Here is a 19,867-nt window from a genome sequence, read left to right on the forward strand (position 1 = left end):
GGGTGGGTTGAGGTGGTGAAAGCATTTATTAGCTATTAATAGAATTGGTCTCACCAATAAACAGGTCCTATTTATTGAAAATTCTTTCACTGAAATTCATATCATTTCGATGAAAAGAACTTTAGGTCGCGTTCAAATTTGTGACTGGTTCCCTTACACCAAGGGGTATGTTCCTCCCCAACTGGATGCTCCCCCTTGAAAGTTCTCAAACCAAATGAAGCAAAGCTTTTCAATTTTCTTGAAGTACTCCACAGTCACGTTCCACTTTCCTGAAAGTCCATGACTGTCTGGTTGTTTGTCCTGCCATAGGGTAGTCGATTTTCATCTCTGACGACGGTATAAGAGTGCTGGGATCGGCTTAGGCTCGTTCCATTTTACGGTTTGCAAATTTGTTGCAACTTTCTCATTTCATCAGGAAAGGAAAATTCCGAAATTTCCTTTCTTTTCCAGAGCTAAATCTCATGTGAATATAGTGTGTGTGGCTTGTGGAAAATAACAGAAAACAAGTGTCGCGTGTAGGGGGGAACCAAAGTAAGGAGTGACTTGAAAGCAAACAATTTACTAAATGGATTAGGGAGTGTTCGATGATTTCAATAATAATTATCATCTGAAAGGGCAGTTTTTTGCGAAACGGAGCGAGTTTTTTTCGCGTCGGTTTTTTTTTTTCTGGAGAAATCGCGAACCCTTTTGGGAAGGGATAGAGTCTTGTAAGCGTTGCGTTTTTATCTGAATAAATAAACAGCCTTTTGTTGAGAAGGAGGTCCTGCGGGGAACGACAACCTCATAATGAAGCAGTGTTTACTATTCGCCAAAATCCTTTTTATAGTGTTTGTTTGTGTACTGGTCGCGGATGCCAAGAAGAAAAAGTACGACGGGGATTTTGAATTTATCGATGAGGTAAGAAAATGCATTCATTATTTTTGTCATTCCTTTCATGTTGCAGGATATAAACCGTGGATACAAGTTGCGTCGTTGTCGTCATGTCAGGTTGAATGCTGTGGCTACGTTTTGAGGGAAAAATCAATAATTTTTCAGTGGTGGAATGTCGGCAGTTAGACTCTCATGTGATTCATAGTGACGTTTCTTTGGAATGATTATTAAGTTATTCTTTCTTCTATTGCTTTATTACATAATTATCCATTTGATCAGTGAATCAGCTTACCATCTACTGTATACTTATAATGGTATTACATACGACTTGGTAATCCAGTAGTAAGACTGGGCTTGATTAAGGGTAGATTAATAATTGAATTATTAAATCAGTTTTCAGAGCATTGTTGTCAGGAATACAGACACTTTCGCCGCGGGTTATCTTATTGGAAGCAATGTAAATTATCAATGGAATTAATTTCAATTATCCTTCTTAATGCAAGTTTAATCCAACAGTAAGCACGCTTATATAGGAAAATTATGGTTCCATTGAATAGGACGATATTTTCATTTTGATTACGAACTGGTCAGTGGGTATGCCCGGTACTTTCATACATAGAAAGATCTCGAATCCCTTAATGTTTTCTAACCTTGAGGTTTCCAGTTTTAACCCTACTTTGTAGGCTTTTCATTGAAAATCCGATAAGCCCTGCTAATGGACAAAATTTTCCATTGGCTCCAAGACTGCTGACTCAATCAAATTGAATTTTTATGGCTGCATTAAATTGGAGCAATGCTAACATTGTATTATGCCCCCCACCTGAGTAGTGGACTAACAGCTTAGGGCTTTATGATAGAAAATATGCAGTGCCTGATTGAAGTAAATGTGGTTGGGCTATCCGAATTAAGTATCAATATATATGTACATATACAATAGGGGACATAACCAATAAAAGTTGTTCTTTGTACAATATTTTCTATCTACCAGACTGCCTCATAATTTAGAGAAATATCTTTTTTTGTATCTTTTTTGTTCAGAAATTCAGAGTATATACTGAAATCCTATAATCAAGCACTAGAACTGCTTCTGTACAATTTTTCAAAATATTTTACGACCAAAAGGGCTATTATTTTTTACATTCTTCGTTCGTAAATATAAGTATACACTCTCATAATCTAATTTGTACCAAAGTTAATCTTTTTAGTGGCTGATCTAAGGGTTGACTAAGGGATTAAAGCGAGACTTTATTATTCGTTTATGTCTTATTTGTTGAGACATTTGATACTTGGTCAAGGTATCCAGGCGCCCCTACAATTATCGATAGTATCGACTCTTGGCGATTGTAATACCATCATCGGATTTATTAGTTGAACACTGGAAATATAACACTTACTGTCAATTTAGAATGCAATTAGGACGGCTATTGAGAGAAGCCGCTTATTCTTGGGTTCTAGCTTGGAACTTGACCAATGTTTTCGGTTTATTATACTTGTTTTCAGACAGATATATTCTGATAAGCATTACTCCATGCTGTTGAGAGATAGTTACACCCTTATTGTAACTTTAAGGCATCCTTGATGTTTGACTTAAGTTAAGTTAATAATTTAATTTCCAAACGATTGATGATTCTGAAGATAATCTGAAGATAAAGGTCATAAGCAAAATGGCAGCACCATCTCTTGTCAAGATATAATCAGTTGAGGTTTTAGGATTATATGGTAGCCAATAAGTCCTAATACTTCCACCACGCCTACCTGCCATCGTTCCCGGTTACGCGAAATGCGCTTTACCTCCCTCCAGGTCTTTCCGAGAATCCTACACTCCTTCTCTACAGTTCTGCGCCATGTGATTTCAGGGTGGCCCACTCGTTTGCCACTCTGGGGAAGTGAGTTTTATTGCACGGCATGAGCAGCAATGCATTTGCTGTGACCTACTCACTGCCACTTCCGCCTTCGCATCAGAACGGGCACGGGTATCTCGCTCGTACACCGACCAAATTTTTCATCAGTTATTGCCTCGACTTTGATGCAAGTTTGGACATTTTGAGTAACCACTATTACTCCAACTTCAAGCTTCCATTACCTGGACACCTTTCATGTTCTGTTCTCAGATAACAGCACGGAGAAAACATTAGCGCGGGAAAACCTCAACTCGATGTTGTTGAGGTATGCGCATTTCCAAATTATAGACAAAAAAATGCAGATCTAACGTTGTTAATGTGTCAGGTGTCATCAACCTCTGTGCCACCGTTTTCAGAGACAACGTTTGCAAGTTACACTAATTGATTGACTTGTTCGATGTTTTGTTCGCTGATCTAGAAACATCGGAGGTGCAATATTGGGCAAGGAAATTGGAACCTGGACGAGAAAATTGAAAGAATGACGTCTAACCTACTCAATCATCACATTGTCGACAGTACCGTCAAAATTATAAATTTCTCATTCAGCTGAGGATTAGGAATGCATTGAAGGTCTTAGCCGTTTGTAGTAAATGGTGGGAAAACTTTAAAATTTTCTTGGTTCCGAATTATCAAGAGTAGACCGGCTACGGATTGTCTTAACGAGTACAACCTTTGGCTGTGGTAAACATACAATATTGATTGACTTATCGCGATCAGTAGTATATTCAGGATTTGCCTCTTGAATGTGCAAAAAAGTGCTGGGAACAGCCTTCAAAGCGACATTGAATTATTTGATGGTTCTGATGGTCACCTACCTTGACTTGCATGTCGCAGTCTGCTTAGAAGGAAATAGAGCGTTGATCCGGCAAATTGAATATGAGCCATTTTCGCGTGTAAACAAATCAATGATCTAATAACCTGCCTTAAAATATTGATGATTGGACTGCCATAAAAAACCCTTTAGTTAGGTAGTTGTCCAAAACGAGGCTACAAAATCTGGTTGCCTGCGAAAAGGCCGACGTGAACCGATCAATGTGAGAAGTCGAATAGTCTGTTGCTGTCGCAAACGTATTGAGACCAGATTGTCAGAGGTGGTCATTGAGCATCTCCTGGCCGGTAAATAATGGGGACCCATCCATAGCTTTGATTCCTCTTAAGTGGTCCGTGGGTTCTGTGTTATAACATGCGATGAGCAATTCTTCAGGGCTTTTTTGGTTCATGCGTCGCTAAAATCAGAGAAGTTTTGAAAGGTGTAAACCTCAAAGATGTCCCATACGATGAGATTCCCAGGAAATCGGACGCTCGCATCTAGTTGACGAAGATCACTTCTCGAACGTTTCTGCTGCGTAGAAATGGAGAGTGTTTGGAAGCCCTGAAAATGAACTGTTGGAGGAACTGAAGGCCGACGGGGGCGGATGGGCTTCCGGCACAAGCAGATCATACTGAGGGTAGCGCAGATAAATCTACCGCACTCGAAGTGCTCCTTAACTGCTGATCTTCTACTTGGAAGAAGTCATTGATATCAGACTAATACAGAAGTCCTGAATCGGAAAATGTCGAACCATCAAAGGGCTCCAAAGCAAATATTATAATTTATTTCACAGCACAAGAGATTGAGATAGACCTAGAGCATATATCCTCGCCTGAAAGAGGCTACACGAGTTCCTTGATATCATGCTACTAACCGACAATGGGATTCTAAGGGTAGGGAACTGGAGAAAATCTGACCCGATGTCCTTTCCAGACCACGGTTAGATACTTTTCAGTCTAGAGTCTGCTGCTTCAAAGACCCTAGGAGAGTTGGCTCATGGTGTTAAAAACTAACTACCCAGTGTGCAAATTGATTTTGGCAACAAGCTGATGACAGTAGCCTATGTCTCTTCATAGGTCTTTCTCATGGCTTTTATAGAGCTTTGCTCTAAGCTGATAAGACCAAACTCCTTTTCAAATACTGCGTGAATATCTTTTCGGAAAATGATCTCACGTCTTCCGTTGGAAGGGGGGAGGGGTAGGGTATCATGTGCGATTCCCTTGTGGTTGTTCAACTCATTCCTTGGGCTTTGCCATCCTAATGCCTCACTGTAACACAATTTAGTGTCGTTTATCAAGGTAGGAACGTTTTTGATAATATTCCGCGGCTTCTTTAAGAAATTATAAAGCTCATTCACTCGATCACTCAACAAGGCGGTCAATCAGCCGGTACTGTGCATTCGAAGTCATGTACCGCAATTTTTCTTTTTACCTCCTCCTTCTAGGGTCTTAAGAAAAAAAACCGGTCTCGGAGTGTAAATTATACGGTCCCCCGCGAAATTCCACATACAATTTAATTTTGTGAAAGTCTCTATTGCGAGCTTTCGAAAGAACTCCTTTCACCTATTTGCTGCTTGTTAGGGGTGTCTTTTTCATAGTCATTTTTGTCCACATGAGGGGTCTTCTTTCTATATGTCCGACTGCTTATGGTGAGAATTCCTTAGATGCACGACGTGACGCACTTCATGGGAATCTAGTATCTCTGCACAGGCTTTCTTTCCGGTTTGTGCTCACTATATCATGCAGTTTTCGCCAAATACTCTCCTTTTGATTCTTGTTGGGCCATAGCGGCTAGAACTTGATGACCACTCTTTGATTTGGAATTACTAGAGGTATTCAGTTTGATTTGTTGATGCCGTTAGCATTATCATACTTTCTTCGTTGATCTCCCAAATCACCATGCTCTGAACAAAAGTCGATGGTAATAGGTTCACGCTACTAATATGGAGTATTCACAGCACTTTTATGATGGTTCAGTTTCTTGCTTTTTATAATGGATATAGTGACACCTTCTATCAGGTAGTGATCACTTCTGGAAGTAAGACATTTGAATTGAAAACTCAGAGAAGTAGATCCACGCTTGTAGGTTTATAGTTGAGTCTGTCTTCTGTGCAAACCCTACATGAAAATTGCGGAAAACACCCTCTAAACGGATTTTCGACTAACAACAATCACCTAGTTGTTTGAAGCTAATTGGTTTTCTGCCGTTACATAGCGTCCTTTTCAGGGCGGTCTCCAGTGAAAACTGAGTTGCTTCCCAAGGAGGAAGGCTGCTTTAGTAGGCAAAACAAAAATTCAGACTATGATTGAAACCTGTAATCAACGACTTTGGCCTACCACCTAACAGGACCATTTTACTAGAAGAATACGATCTTATTTGTAGTCCTTTATTTATGCAGGTTTACTGTACACTTTCAGGCCTACCTGTTAGCAGTGGAGTTAGTAGAGAAAATTGGTAATATTTTTTTTGTATTCCCTTGAGCGCATATGCCTTGTGAGTTGGGGTTTAATAAGACGACAAAACGGGATAGAAATTTGTGGGCTAGAAACCTGCAAATTTTGAAACTCTACTGCTACCGAAATCTTAACAGTGCCTTGAATAGGGACCGATCTCACGACTATCATCTTTTACTATCGAAAATAGACTATTTGGTTTCTGAGATGTGCGCACGCTCCTCGACAACGGTATCGAGGTCCCTAGATTGCTCGCTTTCTCCAATCCGAGGGAGAATTTCAATGATATAAGTTATACATTCTCGGTTTAAACGAAGTAAGATGGGGATTCTGCAGAAAATTCCTCTCTTTTATGTGGCAATGTGCTTTTGTACTTTGGAAAGTCGAGTGGTAGCAGACGCGAACCAGTCTCAGATAGTTTCTGATGGGTACCGCAAGGCGCACCCTCTTGATCTGGGGACTCACTTCTGGCAGAGTTTTGATTTTAAGATTCCGGTCCAGTTTAAGGAGCATTACTACTGTATAATGCTATGCACTAACGGATACTTCCAATATAATGAGGAAAAAGGTTTTCTACGAGCACAGTTCAGGAGGAGCTTCCCAAATGTGACATTGTGATAGTGATGGGTGATCCGAATGCTAGGGTAGGCTCTAACAACATTTTACTCGCACATATGATGGGGGGAAGCACGGCGTTGGCGACCTGAACCATAATGGATTTCCGCCTTTTCCGCCGTCATTGGTGGCATATTGTTCGACTATAGTGCTTGTCATAAGGTCATCTGCGTTTCAATTGACCGACACCATACGAGTAATTCGATCGATTATTTTCTGATTGACAGTAGATTTAGGCATATATCCAGCAGAAAGAGTGACCCTGACATCGGTCCCGAGAGGAATCACCATCTCATAGTTTAATATGTTCACTTTTGTATTTCGTCCGTTACTTCTATGAGAGTTGAAGAGCTGCGACCTCCCAAGTTCAACATCTACCGCTTAGCATATATGATCCAAATGTCGCTTGATAGTGGGTGAGCCATCCTACTGATCGGATGACATTGGGCCGCCATCAAAAATATAGTCGTTGGTCACGTCCCGAAGGGGCGACACAAGATTTGGTTGACTGCAGATCGTGGAAACGGATCGATGAACGTTGTGATGCACTTGAACTTCGATTCCCTGCGAAATTCGAAAAAAAATCGACGAAGTGTGAGCCGTGAGAAAAGGGAATTTGCTATTGCTGGATCAGGGGTGCGGAATGTTTCTCTGAGTAGACGAGAAATTGTTACGGCTGTCAATGTACTCAAACGAATTAAAACCGCTGGGCTTGAAGGTCTCCAACAGAGTTATTCATACTTCCTCTTTTAGTTATTGTAGATTTGCATTTTCTACTCATATGGAGATCTTGAAAATCCGGATCATTTCGCAGAGAGTGTAATAAGGGAATGATCGTTAGGGTTCCAAAGAAGGGCACCGGTTTTGAGTGCTAACTGCCTCCCTGCTATGGCGAAGATAATAGCTATTCCTGCAACGCATCAAAGAACAACTCGAGAGTTTGATCGACAGGGATCAGGCTGACTTCCGCTCTTGATTCTCCTGCATTGATCACATCAACACCTCACGGATCATTTTAGAACGGTGCGCTGCATTCAGATCTTCACTTCACATGCTCTTCATCGATTTCGAGAAAGCTTTTAATAGTGTGAGCGGGGAATGCATTCGTCGTTCTCTACGCAGGAGGGGCATTCTGGAGAAACTAATAGCTGTTATCAGAACGACATATGATGACGCAAAATGTCACGTACTGCATCAAGGTGAAATCTCTGAGGAATTTGACGTCGAGGACGGAGTTCGCAGGGATTACACCTTGGCATCGATATTATTTCTTCTTGTTATCAGTAACATTTTTCATGCTGCCTTATTCGGAAGACATGGGGGATCTCGACAACACTGATGATATCTGCTTGCTCTTTTAACGGGGCATGGATCTTGGCAAAATGACTCTGGATTTGGAAAGAGAGGCAGAGAGAGTTGGATTGAAGATAGACATCAATAAAATCAAGGCTCTCAATCTGACGGGCCATCGCAGGCGTCGATTAATTTGAAGAGATAGGAAACGTGGAACGGGCTTCCAGTTCCAACAGTCTAAAATCTGGAAATGCAGTTTTGCCAACACCAGGATCAAGTTGAAACTGTTTTATGCTAGTGTTTTTGCTATGTTGCTATAAAGTGAAAGTGACCACTCACTCACGTCACCTGATACTATTTGAAACGAGGAATTTGGTCGACGCACAGGCTTATCGCTTACGTGATGTGATCGGAAGGCGGAAATGGGAGTGGATAAATCACACATTAAGAGGGGGCGACAATTGCATACTACACCATGTAGTGAAATCAACTCTCTCAAGATGGGTGGGTCGCCCCAAGGTACTTGGTGCGGGAAGTATTTGGGGGAGCTGAAGCGCATCTTAGGTAACCGTGGACGATGGTGGGCGGGTGTGGTTAATGCGCTATGCCATGGGGGGAATGGCAACCATATATATGCCTTCTACCATCACTCAGTAGCCATCACAGTTCAAAATCAAAGAGAACTTAAAAAGTTGCCATGGAAAATGCCTTTCCAAATCGATGCACTGAAAGGTTGTATGCCACTCTCCCGTGATTGTCGCCAACATTTTTATTATTTTCGGATCTATGCGATTTAGAAAAAAATATGTCGATTAGCCAGGAGTACCTGGCTGCTGTCAAAAGCCTTGACATAATCGACTTAGTAACTAAATAGATTCCCTCTTTTCCTCGGACAGAATGTTTATGGCTTCGAGGTGCGCATTGATCCTTTCACTAGTATTAGACGTTATGAGTTTGTATGGAAAATAAGGAATCGGTCTTTTGTCTGCGGTATCCATCTGGTAGGTATACAATCGCCGTAGTAAGGAAGCGTTGAAATTCCTCTGTTCGTCTAATGATCAAAGAATTCGTCGAAGGTTTCAAGTCGAACATGCTCCTTAATGACGGCCGGGATTGTGTCGCTACCAATTATAAAGCGGTATTTGTCAAAATCCGAATATCTAATCTATCCCTGTGATTGAAAAGTAGTGAACTTGGAAGAACAACTTTCGTTCAGTGCTACACTTTCGGTGAGAGATCCGATGGGGTGGATGCTTGCTTTTTTGACCTTAGCATGTCAGAGAGATATTATTCAATTCTTGCCTAAATTCCGTATAAATTGAGAAAGCGCTTAGTTGCAATGAGTAATGTGCTAGGGAGTTTTTTTTTCACCACTCCTTGCTAGCAAGCATTCTGACCATCACGTGATTATGTTGGCTGACTCAAAAACTTCAGCCCTCTCTCGTTCGATGCTACTCCCACTTCTTCTCCAGGTGTTGAAATATTAATGGCTAAAGTGCTCTTTCTCTTGTTTTGGACGGTTTTATCATGGAATATAATTTACGTAAGGAAATAAAAGTTTGATAACCAATAGTTTGTGGTATGCCAACTGCAAATTTCGTCATTTAGTGACCCAGAAATGTTCACAGCTTCATGTTAAAATTTGGATACTACTTAATTAGCTCTACTCAATCCATCGCCAGTTTGATGAACAATGTTTCTAAGAGTTTTATGGAATATAAAGATAATAATATCTTATCAAATTTATCTATTGATGGTGTATTTCCTTAAGTTGAAAGCAGGATCATGCTCAACCTCTTATTCTGGAAAAGATAGACATGAAGTAACACTTTATCAACTACTCATCAAATCAATTATTTATTTCGTTATTCAGCAAGGAATAGGAAGTCATTACCCCATGTAATCCACTCTATTTTGCTCTTGGAGCGCATTACACGGAAGAATTTCCACGGCAAGGGTAGGTCAACCGTAAGAACAGGGAGCGGAAAACCTGAAGTCTTGCACTTGAGACGTTTGACCCAGGAACTGAAAAGGCGAATATCCATTCACTATGCATTTCTGAAGCTTTTCTAGTTTTCTTAGGATGTAGCGCTAGGAATTACATAATAAGTAGACACATTCCTTCCTCATGACTCCATCCCCTTCAAGGATATACACCAGTTACACAGAGGAGTTATGAGAATTCTGGGAGTTGTAGTGATCATGTTACGAGCTAAGCTCATGAATGTATTATGTCATGTAAATTGCATCTCATGTTTAATTAAGATTATGCATTGAGCATGTTATCTATGTATGTACATATAGTGCAGCCAAAGCAGTCAGCCTTCTTTGAATAGGGGAGCAGTACATATCATCATATTACACCGGACTTAGTCGACAGTGGGGATAGTCAGGCATTTGGATGTTGTGGGCTTGTGGCAATTTCTAAAGCTATTATACATAAAAAAGCAACCTTATTTCAGCGGGAACGACAAACAACACGATGAAATTCCTTGGGGGGTAGTCATTGAATTAGATACATTTATATGAAGGTATATCCTTAGTGGTGCAGTGAATATGGTATTTCTATACTTGCATAAGCAAATAGCTTTTTGTATTTGGTATGTCCTTCTTCAGTTTTATGATTGTTATTATAGCTTTGAAGGGTCGAATTTTTTCCAGCATAAGTGAATACTCGCATACATACCAAATAAACAAATTCAGTGTATAATCTGCAATCCCAATTATAAATCCTTGTTTCGTTTCTACATACACGGGTATGTCTAAATTTTTGTGTCATTATGTCCATAATTATCCTGAACCCAAGCACATCATATGCATTTGACCCTGCACCTTCGCACATATGCATAATTCACCAGATTTATGTACGAGTACTCTTAAAAATTCAAATCAAAATTCAGTAGAAGAATAAGAAATGCAACCTACACTTCTTGTCCATGGAGAGCTATGTCCTTGGCCTTCTGCAAACAATACGCCGACACACTCCTTAAACACAGAATAAAGCTTACCAAAGAAGACATTGCAGAGGACGCTTTCACTGCAAAGTGTACAACGTTCCATCTTTTTTTCGGGAATTTCATCTTGGAATTTGTTTTTAATTAATGTTAACTTTCCATTTGGGATGAGTTCAAGTTTGAAGCAAAGAATATGATATAAAGGGACACGAAATAGGGAACCCAGTACTCGGAAAATTGTTGTTTTGGAACTCATAGACGGCAGATAAGATGGGGAGGTTCCGTAGTGGTAACCGCGTTCCTTATTAAAGCATTTCCAGGGATAACAATAACCTACTTCGTTGGTTCTGATTGAGGTGAATGAAGCAGTTGCTGGATAAACTTTAATTTGAGGGTGTTTTGTTTATATTGAGCTGTAGCTTGAGATGTTGAGATATATTCAGGATGATAATGAAGTACTCATTTTTGGTTTCGGTTTACTTTTCGCTTCGGATTTTTGTGGGATTTCATGTTTTGGTTGATTAGTTGGATAGCTATGATCTAAGAAAAATGAATGAAAAATATAGAGAAATAAAAAGTTTTAATGAATTCTTCCTTTAATAAGGTTGGTCGCCCAAAGGGCAGGATTGTTGGGCATGTCAGAGAGATTAGTTAAACGTAGTCAACATATTCAAAGTTCTGGTTAGAGAGACTATGAAAATTATGCGAGTATTTGACCATTGGGTGTGAGAAATAAATTTAAAGTCATTCAAGAGAAGGTGTAATTAGTACAATATCCCGTTGGGGCAGGTTGTTAGAAAACTTTGGTTGAAACACACCCTCAAGATATATACATTTCCTACGAAGTAAATATTGGTTTGGGGGAAAAGTAATGTCGTATTTGTGATCGAATTTTAACGCTTTATTTAACATACTTAGAATTATCCGCTTTAAGTCAAATATGCGCCGTTTTGTTGTCATTTAGAAGGCAACTCCATTATCCCCCTCCTTATTTGCAAAAAACTCAGACAGCCAGTTTTCGCAAGCCTCTTTTGAGGCCAACTTAGTAGCACAAAGAGCGTTTTGCATGGACCGGAAGAGATGGTAATCACTTGGTGCTAGGTTCGGACTATCCGTTAGGTGCGATAGGACGTTCCATTCGAGCTCCCGTAGCTTTTGGCGGGTCATCAAAGATGTGTGATGTCGAGCGTTTTCCTAGTGGAACACAACACCATTCCTATCGACCAATCCTGGTCAATCGCCTGCTTCAAACCGTCGACTTGCTCACAGTAGAGGACCGAATTGAGGGTCTGGCCATAGTTGAGCAGCTCGTAGTGGATGATTCCCTTCCAATCCCACCAAACACACAGCAAAACCTTCCTGGCCGTCAATCCGGGCTTAGCGATGGTTTGGGCCGGCTCGCTGCGCTTCGACCACGATCTTTTTCGCTTGAGATTTTCGTACGTGATCCACTTTTCATCACCGGTCACCACCCGCTTTAAAAATGGGTCGCATTCGTTCCGTTTCAGCAGTGCATCGTATGCGTTGATTCGGTCCAAGAGATTTTTTTCCGTCAACTCTTGTGGCACCCAAACATCCAGCTTTTTTGGAATCCAATCTTCTGTAAATGCTTCCAAACGGTTTTATGGTCTATACCCAGTTCCTGGCCAATCGAGCGAATGCTCACATGCCGGTCTATTTGGATGATTTCGACGATTTTATCGGTTTCTACGACGATTGGCCGACCAGTACGGGATGTACCTTCGACATCCACTACACCAAAACGAAATCGATCGAACCAAAGCTGCGCTGTGCGAATCGTTACAGTATCAGAACCATAAACTTCACAAATTTGTTTGGCCGCCTTCGTTGCATTTTTACCTTTCAAGTAGTAAAAATGTAAAATATGACGAATTTCTTCCTTGGTGGACTCCATCTTTGACGCGCTATAACTGAAACGTACGATCATAAAACTGTCAAAGAGACACCTGTAGCCCAGATTGTCGTCTTCAAATCGCCGTATAGTATGACCCGATGCGATAAGTACAACGCAATATATGTTTAAGTGTCGCCATCTATTGACAAAATACGACATTCCTTTTCCCCCAACCTAACATCTCAAACTTTGGTTTTACTCTACTTCTTTACAACTATAATTTTGCTGCGGAAGGCAAGGCAAGCAGGTTCATATTAGGTGAAAAAGAAATATTGCTCAGTTAGGAATAGATTCAAAAAGTAAGATAAGTCCCCAGAAGCATTAAATTGAGTCTTGATTGATCAATGATATGCAGTCGTTTGAAGCCCTTCAGAATGGTCGGTTTGAATGTCATATACGTTAGGAGATGTAAAAGGCCCATGAATTGGAATTTGAAGGATAATTTGGAATGGACGCCAATTGTAATGATGATGAAGGTCGAGCTGGGTAAGCGTTGCCCCAGGATCGAACCTCGGTTTTTCGTGGATACTTCTGTTCGTATTTATATTGCCCTGCTAGTGTAGGCTCATTACTTGCATAGAATTAAGTGTAATGACAATGAAAATAGAATTAAAACAAAATAAAGAGATTGTAGAGTACGAAACGGGATATACCAGACTTTTACAGTCAGCACCAAGCCGACAGACGGAATAGTTTATCCTGTCGAAAAACAGGAAGACATTCACATTCGGACTTGCCATACTTGCCTAACTATAATATAAGGTCTATCGGAAAGCTCTATCCGATAGGGTCGTGTGTGTGTGGTGGGGGAGAAACTACAGCTTCTGAGCACTTAGGCCGTGTTGGCTCATTGTACTCGCTACCCCCCTCTAACGGAATATTTCCGATTCGTTGACGTATCGCAAAATTTCCGTTAGTGGCTGTGATGCTAGCCGTTGCAACTGGAGAACATCGACACCAAAGGTTTGATGCCTGATGCGTCCATAGGCGGGGCATTCACATAGGAAATGCTCCGTGGATTCCGCTTCCTCATTACAGGATGGACACGCATCATGTTGAGTAATTTTCATTCTGGACATATGTCCAGCTAGTGAATTATGACCTATCAGAATGTCCACAATACACCTGCAAGTCCTCCTGCTTTTCGACAGGATAAACTTACTGGTACGCATGTTCGATTCTGGTATGAAAAGTTTGATGTGTCGAGCAGCATTTAGGCTCATTGTGGATCATTGTGGGAAGCTTGTTTCCAGTTTTTGAAGGCAGATTTGGCCAATGCTACTGATACTCCAATTGCTGGTTCTGGTCCCGGCATAGGGGAGATTGACCCCTCTTTCGCTAAAACATTCAAAATTTCATTTTCTTCTACGCCACACTGACCAGGTACCCAGAGTAGTTCCACCGTATTGAATCTAGAGATAGAGTTCAAACGATTTCTGCATTCCTGAACGATTTTTGAGGTGATCACACGACTACTCAACGCCCTCAATGCAGCTTGGCTATCACTGCAGATGGCGAAGTGCCTGCTGCGTCGGATGTCGTGCTCATGGCACCAGTGATACCCAGACACACAGTTCTTTGCAGTGCGGCTAGTTTACGGTGAAAAACTTTTTGTCTCACCTTAACCCACCACACTACGGATGCATATACGAACATCAGCCTAATGGTGGCAACGTGTATCCACATTACCACATGAGGCCTTAGTCCCCATGTCGAGGCAAAGGTCCGTCTGTACAGTTCATAAGCTGTGAGAGCTCGTTTCAGCTTTACTTCTACATGTTTGTTTCAAAGAAGTTTTTTATCTAGAGTGACTCCCAGATATGCCACTTCTTCGGAGAGTTGAAGGAAGGATCTCAGTGAGGCAAAGTCCATCCAGTTTTCTCCTTTTTGTGAATAATACCATTGTGGTTTTATTTGGATTAACTGACAGACCATGTCTGAGGCACCAACTGTCTATCAAATCAACGACACGTTGTACATTCCTACACACCGTTCCAAGATCCAAGATAATTAAAGCATCATCAACACCATGCACTCTGGCGGCATTACAGAGTTTTTGAAAAGACGCCCAGTCGAAAATCCCTTCAATGTCCACGAACACCCCCATCGCGTACTCACCATTCAAAGTTGCATCCGCTATCTTTGTAACTAAAGAATGAAGAGCAGACTCACAGGACCTTCCACGCTGGTAAGCATGTTGGTTTTCATTAAGTGCGTGTGATCTAAGTGCGTTTCCACGAATGTGATGCTTTATCAGTCTCTCCAAACCTTTCAGCAAGAATGAAGTCAAGCTGATCTATCTGAAGTTCTTTGGATTAGAATAGTCATCTTTCTCAGGTTTCGGTATGAAGACTATCTTAACCTTTTGCCAACAGGAAGGCACCTAGCCCAGAGTAAGACATTTTCGAAAAATATTTCTCAGAGGTTGCTCTAAGTGGTCCATACCCTCCTTTAGCATTGCCGGATAGATACCATCCATGCCGGGTGCTTTGAAATGTTCAAAAGACAGTATGGCAGCTTTCACCTTTGCATGGGTAACAACTTCTTTTGCAGTGTTTCAGTTCCCCTTGCAGCACTTGGGTTGCAAGAACCGCCAACTCTCCTCCTCACCCGATCTCCCGAGTGGTGTACTTCCAGGAGGGTCTGTACTGAATCCAGTCTGAAGCTCGTGAAAGTACCATTGAGCTTTCTAAGAGAGTCCAACTTGACCGACTCATTCCTTTTGCGGACTCTGCACAGCCTTGTAGTATTTCTTTCGCCTTCCAGTTCCTCATAGTACGCTCTAAAGGAGTCTCGTTTCGAACACCTATTCTCTTATATTCACGCTGTGAGTTCCTGAAATTTAACCACTTTTCGTTCTTATTAGTTTTGCAAGCCCGGTTCAGAAGTCGCCGGGTTGATTTCCTGAGATTTTGCATTTCCCGGTTCCACCAAGGAACCGTTTTACCGCTTTGGCCTCGGAAAATAGGACAAGGCTCTTGATAGCACTCTAAATGTATGCAATTCAGAGTTTCCAATTCATCTTCCAGCGCCAAACGAGTCCTTAGTCGCCTAGGAAGCTGCACTTTATTGCCAAAAAGTTCACTGAACTTTGTCCAAACCGTTTTCCTAGGGTTGCGTCTTTGTGTTACAGACTGTTCGATTGCAATAGTCAGATTGAATTCTAGGTATCGGTGATCTGACAGTAAGACTTCGTCTAGCACTCGCCAGTGTGTAATCAACTCTAACAACTTTGAAGTGCAGATTGTTAGGTCAATTACTTCACTTCTTCTTGGCCCCACGGACGTAGGGGCGCACTCCATGGTAATTAGACCAGCGAACGTCATAAAATCAAGTAGCTTCTCTCCTCTTGGATTGCATTTGCTACTGCCCCAACAAATATGCTGAGCGTTCGCATTACAACCTATTAAAAGTTCAAGGCCACTTGATTCTGCATACACTACCAGATCCTTTAGTTCTTGCGTTGGCGGAGGACACAAAGAATCATACGATAATTGGGCAGAGGCAACTATAACGTTTCTCCTCTTACCATTAACTTGGTATTGCAAGTTGACCGCAACAAGGTCCTGGAAACAGAATTGTCTCGGCATGGTTGCTTCTAACAATTTTGACATCAAAACGCAGGCTCTCGGTCCGAGGATCTTTCATCGAAGAAGATCCTGGTCCCCTTGACCGATCCAATATGACAGATTCTGTTAAAATGAGCTCATGGCTCTTTAATCGGAAGTATATAAGGACAGTCCTACAACTTTGCCAGCTTTGTCGCCAGTAGATAGGAAGAAGCTTTGGCATGCTGCAGGTTGATTTGACTAACTCATATGTTTGTAGCCATAAGTATAAATCGCCGCCAACTGAAAAGTCTGCTGCGCTCAGAGTGGATCTCACCGGGGTTACCAGCAAGTCCTCACCTTCCACCGAAAGTTTTGCTTTCTTGTGTCCGATTTCTCTGCATATTGCCACACTTGGTGGAGTAGCTACGCCCATGTCCTCATTCCCAAGAAACTTCGCCTTCTTTTGCAGTGCCTTTCGTTGTCGTTGGCTAGAAGCCCGCCCAGATTCACGGAGTCCGGGCTGCATGGATCTATTTTCACATACCTGCGTTAGACCAGTTGCGTCCATATTACCAGCTTCCCTTTCTTCCTTTTTTCCAGGCACAGGCGGCGGAGAAGTTTCTGACAGGCAAGCCTATAGTTCCTTCCCCTTTGCGGCTGAAGTTTCCTTCTGCCGAGCCTTCCTCCCCGTAGGGGAGGGTTAGGTAACAGTGTCACCGACCGACCGGCCGTAGTCAGATTTTCAGTTCCTCTCATCAAGGGAGTTGCTGTACTATTCTTTTTGGCTGACCGCGCCGTAGACACCGGCTGTAGTTTTTCCACTGAAGTGGAGAGCCTGTCTTCCACAGATTTGTCCGTGGGGGAATATGAATTAGGTGAGGCTTCCAAAATCCATGTCTCGGCCACGGGTGGATTCGAAGTTTGTGACTTCTTACCACTTCGAGAGTTACAATCTTTTCGAAGAAAGCTGTCCACTCATGGTGCCAAAGAAGAGTAAAACACCATGGTGGAAATCGGATTTGGCAAAACAGAGGAGAACGACAAGGATGCTCCCCAATCGTGCTCTGAAGGGTGAATCAGGCACTAGTTGGAATCGCTATAAAGAGGCACAGAAGGCTTTAAAGAAGAGCGGCTAAACGATCATCTTGGAGACGCTTTTGCGAAGAGACTAACTCCCTTGAGGCACGTAGCCAGAAACTGGGTTAATTGCGTTTACAGAATGGGAAGTACACAGAAAGCGGTGAAGAAACGGCAAACCATTTGCTTGAAGTGCACTTTCCAGGCAGCATCCAAAATCTAATCTCGGGCCGATAGGTGCATACACGCCTCAACAGAGAGATTGGAATCTGGCATGCAAAGTAGTATCACTGGAGCGAGTGAAATGGGCATTTAACGCGTTCCATAGATACAAGTCTGCAGGTCCGGATGGCATCATCCCTGCAATGGTAATAGAGAAAATGGATGCTCTGGGTCTACACATTCAGAATATATATCGTGCATGCCTAGCACACGCTTATATTCTAATTAAATGGCGGGATGTGAAGGTGTTATTCATTCCCAAACCAGGAAAACCCACCTACACAGACGCAAAAATCGTTCGACCGATCAGCCTAACGTCCCTTCTGCTAAAAGGACTAGAAAGACTAGTAGATCGGTTCATAAGTGATACACACATTCCTAAGTGGCCACTTCACCATAGGCAACACGCCTACCAGAAAGGCAAATCCACGGAGACAGCACTCCATGAACTTACGGCAAAAATTGAAAAGGCGATGTTCGAAAAAGAATACGCCTTAGGCGCATTCATGGACATCGAAGGTGCCTTTAATTATGCCTCATTCGCGGCAATTTGTGATGCGGCAAGACAGCATGGAATCGAACCGCTGCAAATCAATTGGATTCTTCACATGCTAAAGTGGAGAAAAATCCACATATCGGTCGGCCAGAAGTCTATTGAAGCAGGATGTCTCAGGGGCTGCCCACAGGGAGGGGTTCTCTTTCCACTGTTATGGCTCTTGGCAATGGATACCCTTTTGTGGCTCCTGTCTTCGCGCAAGCATTTGCGGACGACCTAGCCGTAATAATTACCGGCAAGTTTGCGGACACATTATGTGATTGCTTGAATGCAACTCTGCATGTAATCCACAGCTGGTGCCTTCGCAACGGGCTCACGGTGAACGCTAGGAAGACTGGACTAGTTATGTTCACTAGGAACGTCAGGTGGGGCAGCTATACGCTACTCACCTTAGCAGGGGCGAAAATCTAGCTAGCACAAACAGTTAAATATTTAGGAGTACATTTTGACTCCAAGTTAACGTGGGAGCATCATATCCAGGAACAATATCAGAAATCCTGCAGATTGCTCTGGTGCGGTAGGAATGCGATAGGTAAGACCTGGGGACTTTCACCCAAACGGATATACTGGATGTATACATCCATAATAAAACCCATTTTGATGTATGCATGCATCGTCTGATGGGCAAGACTGAACTTTGCTAACAGCAGGAAGTTGCTTATGCAGATTCAGAGACTTGGTTGCCTAAGTATTACTGGAGCAATGAGTTCTACGCCGACTGCGGCACTTGAAGCTATCCTAAATTCACCCCCCCATTCACTTGGAGGTGAAACGGAAAGCAGCCAACGACGCATATAGGCTTGATACCATTGGGGCGTGGAAAGGCGGCCAATCAAACGGACATGAGTCTATCTGGAAATTTCTTGAAAAACATCCGATAGTCTTGATGCCGACCGATCATATGGTTTCCAGATTCGTCTTTGAAAAGACATACACTGTCGTAATCACCGAAAGAGAAGAATGTTCGCCAAGTGGCCATGAGTCTTTTCAGATTACAGACCTAATAATCTTCACCGACGGGTCAGTCATGGAGGATGGATCGGGCGCAAGGGTGTTCTCGGAGAATCCGATTATAGAACTGGCCCGACCAATCGGAAAAATGACGACCACATTCTAGGCGGAGATATATGCCATTTCATTGGCAGCAGAAGAATGTCTGCGACAAAAATGAAGGATCGCACCATTCGAATCTGTTCCCACAGTGGGTCGACATTATCAGCACTAAATGGCAATGACATATCAAGCCAGTTGGTGTGGAGTTGTCATCAGGTGTTGCTGAAGCTTGACCGACTGAACGAAACATTCCTGATGTGGGTGCCGGGGCACCCCAACATCGCCGGTAATGAAGAGGCTGACAGACTGGCTCGCTGAGGGTCTGGATCCACAATGGTGGGGCCAGAACCAGCTCTTGGAATTCGACCATCTACTGTCAAGTCTACTCTGAAGGGTGAAATTGCAAGGATTCACGCAACCGAGTGGAGAAATTTGAACTCTTGCCGGCAAGCAGAAATCCTTGTGAAAGAGCCTAGGGCCACTAGAGCGGCATTTTTGTTGTCCCTTAAGAAGTGGGACATGAAAACCTTAGTAGGGCTTTTGACGGGACGCTGCTCATTAAACTACCATATGGAAAAGATTGGGTAGTGGTTTCG

At 42.4% G+C, this 19,867-nt stretch overlaps 1 protein-coding gene across 1 annotated transcript in view; it reads left to right on the forward strand.

Moving 5' to 3' along the window:
- The first annotated feature begins 267 nt into the window (after positions 1–267).
- LOC119651092 (proteoglycan Cow) overlaps positions 268–19,867 on the forward strand; it is a 247,076-nt gene continuing 227,476 nt past the window's right edge. The window contains exon 1 of the mRNA XM_038054446.1: positions 268–897. Within this exon, the coding sequence (XP_037910374.1) occupies positions 787–897 (111 nt within the window). The 5' untranslated portion in view covers positions 268–786. The remainder of the gene's footprint in view (positions 898–19,867) is intronic.

This window comes from Hermetia illucens, chromosome 3, assembly GCF_905115235.1.
Source record: "Hermetia illucens chromosome 3, iHerIll2.2.curated.20191125, whole genome shotgun sequence".
In the NCBI taxonomy this organism is placed as follows: domain Eukaryota; kingdom Metazoa; phylum Arthropoda; class Insecta; order Diptera; family Stratiomyidae; genus Hermetia; species Hermetia illucens.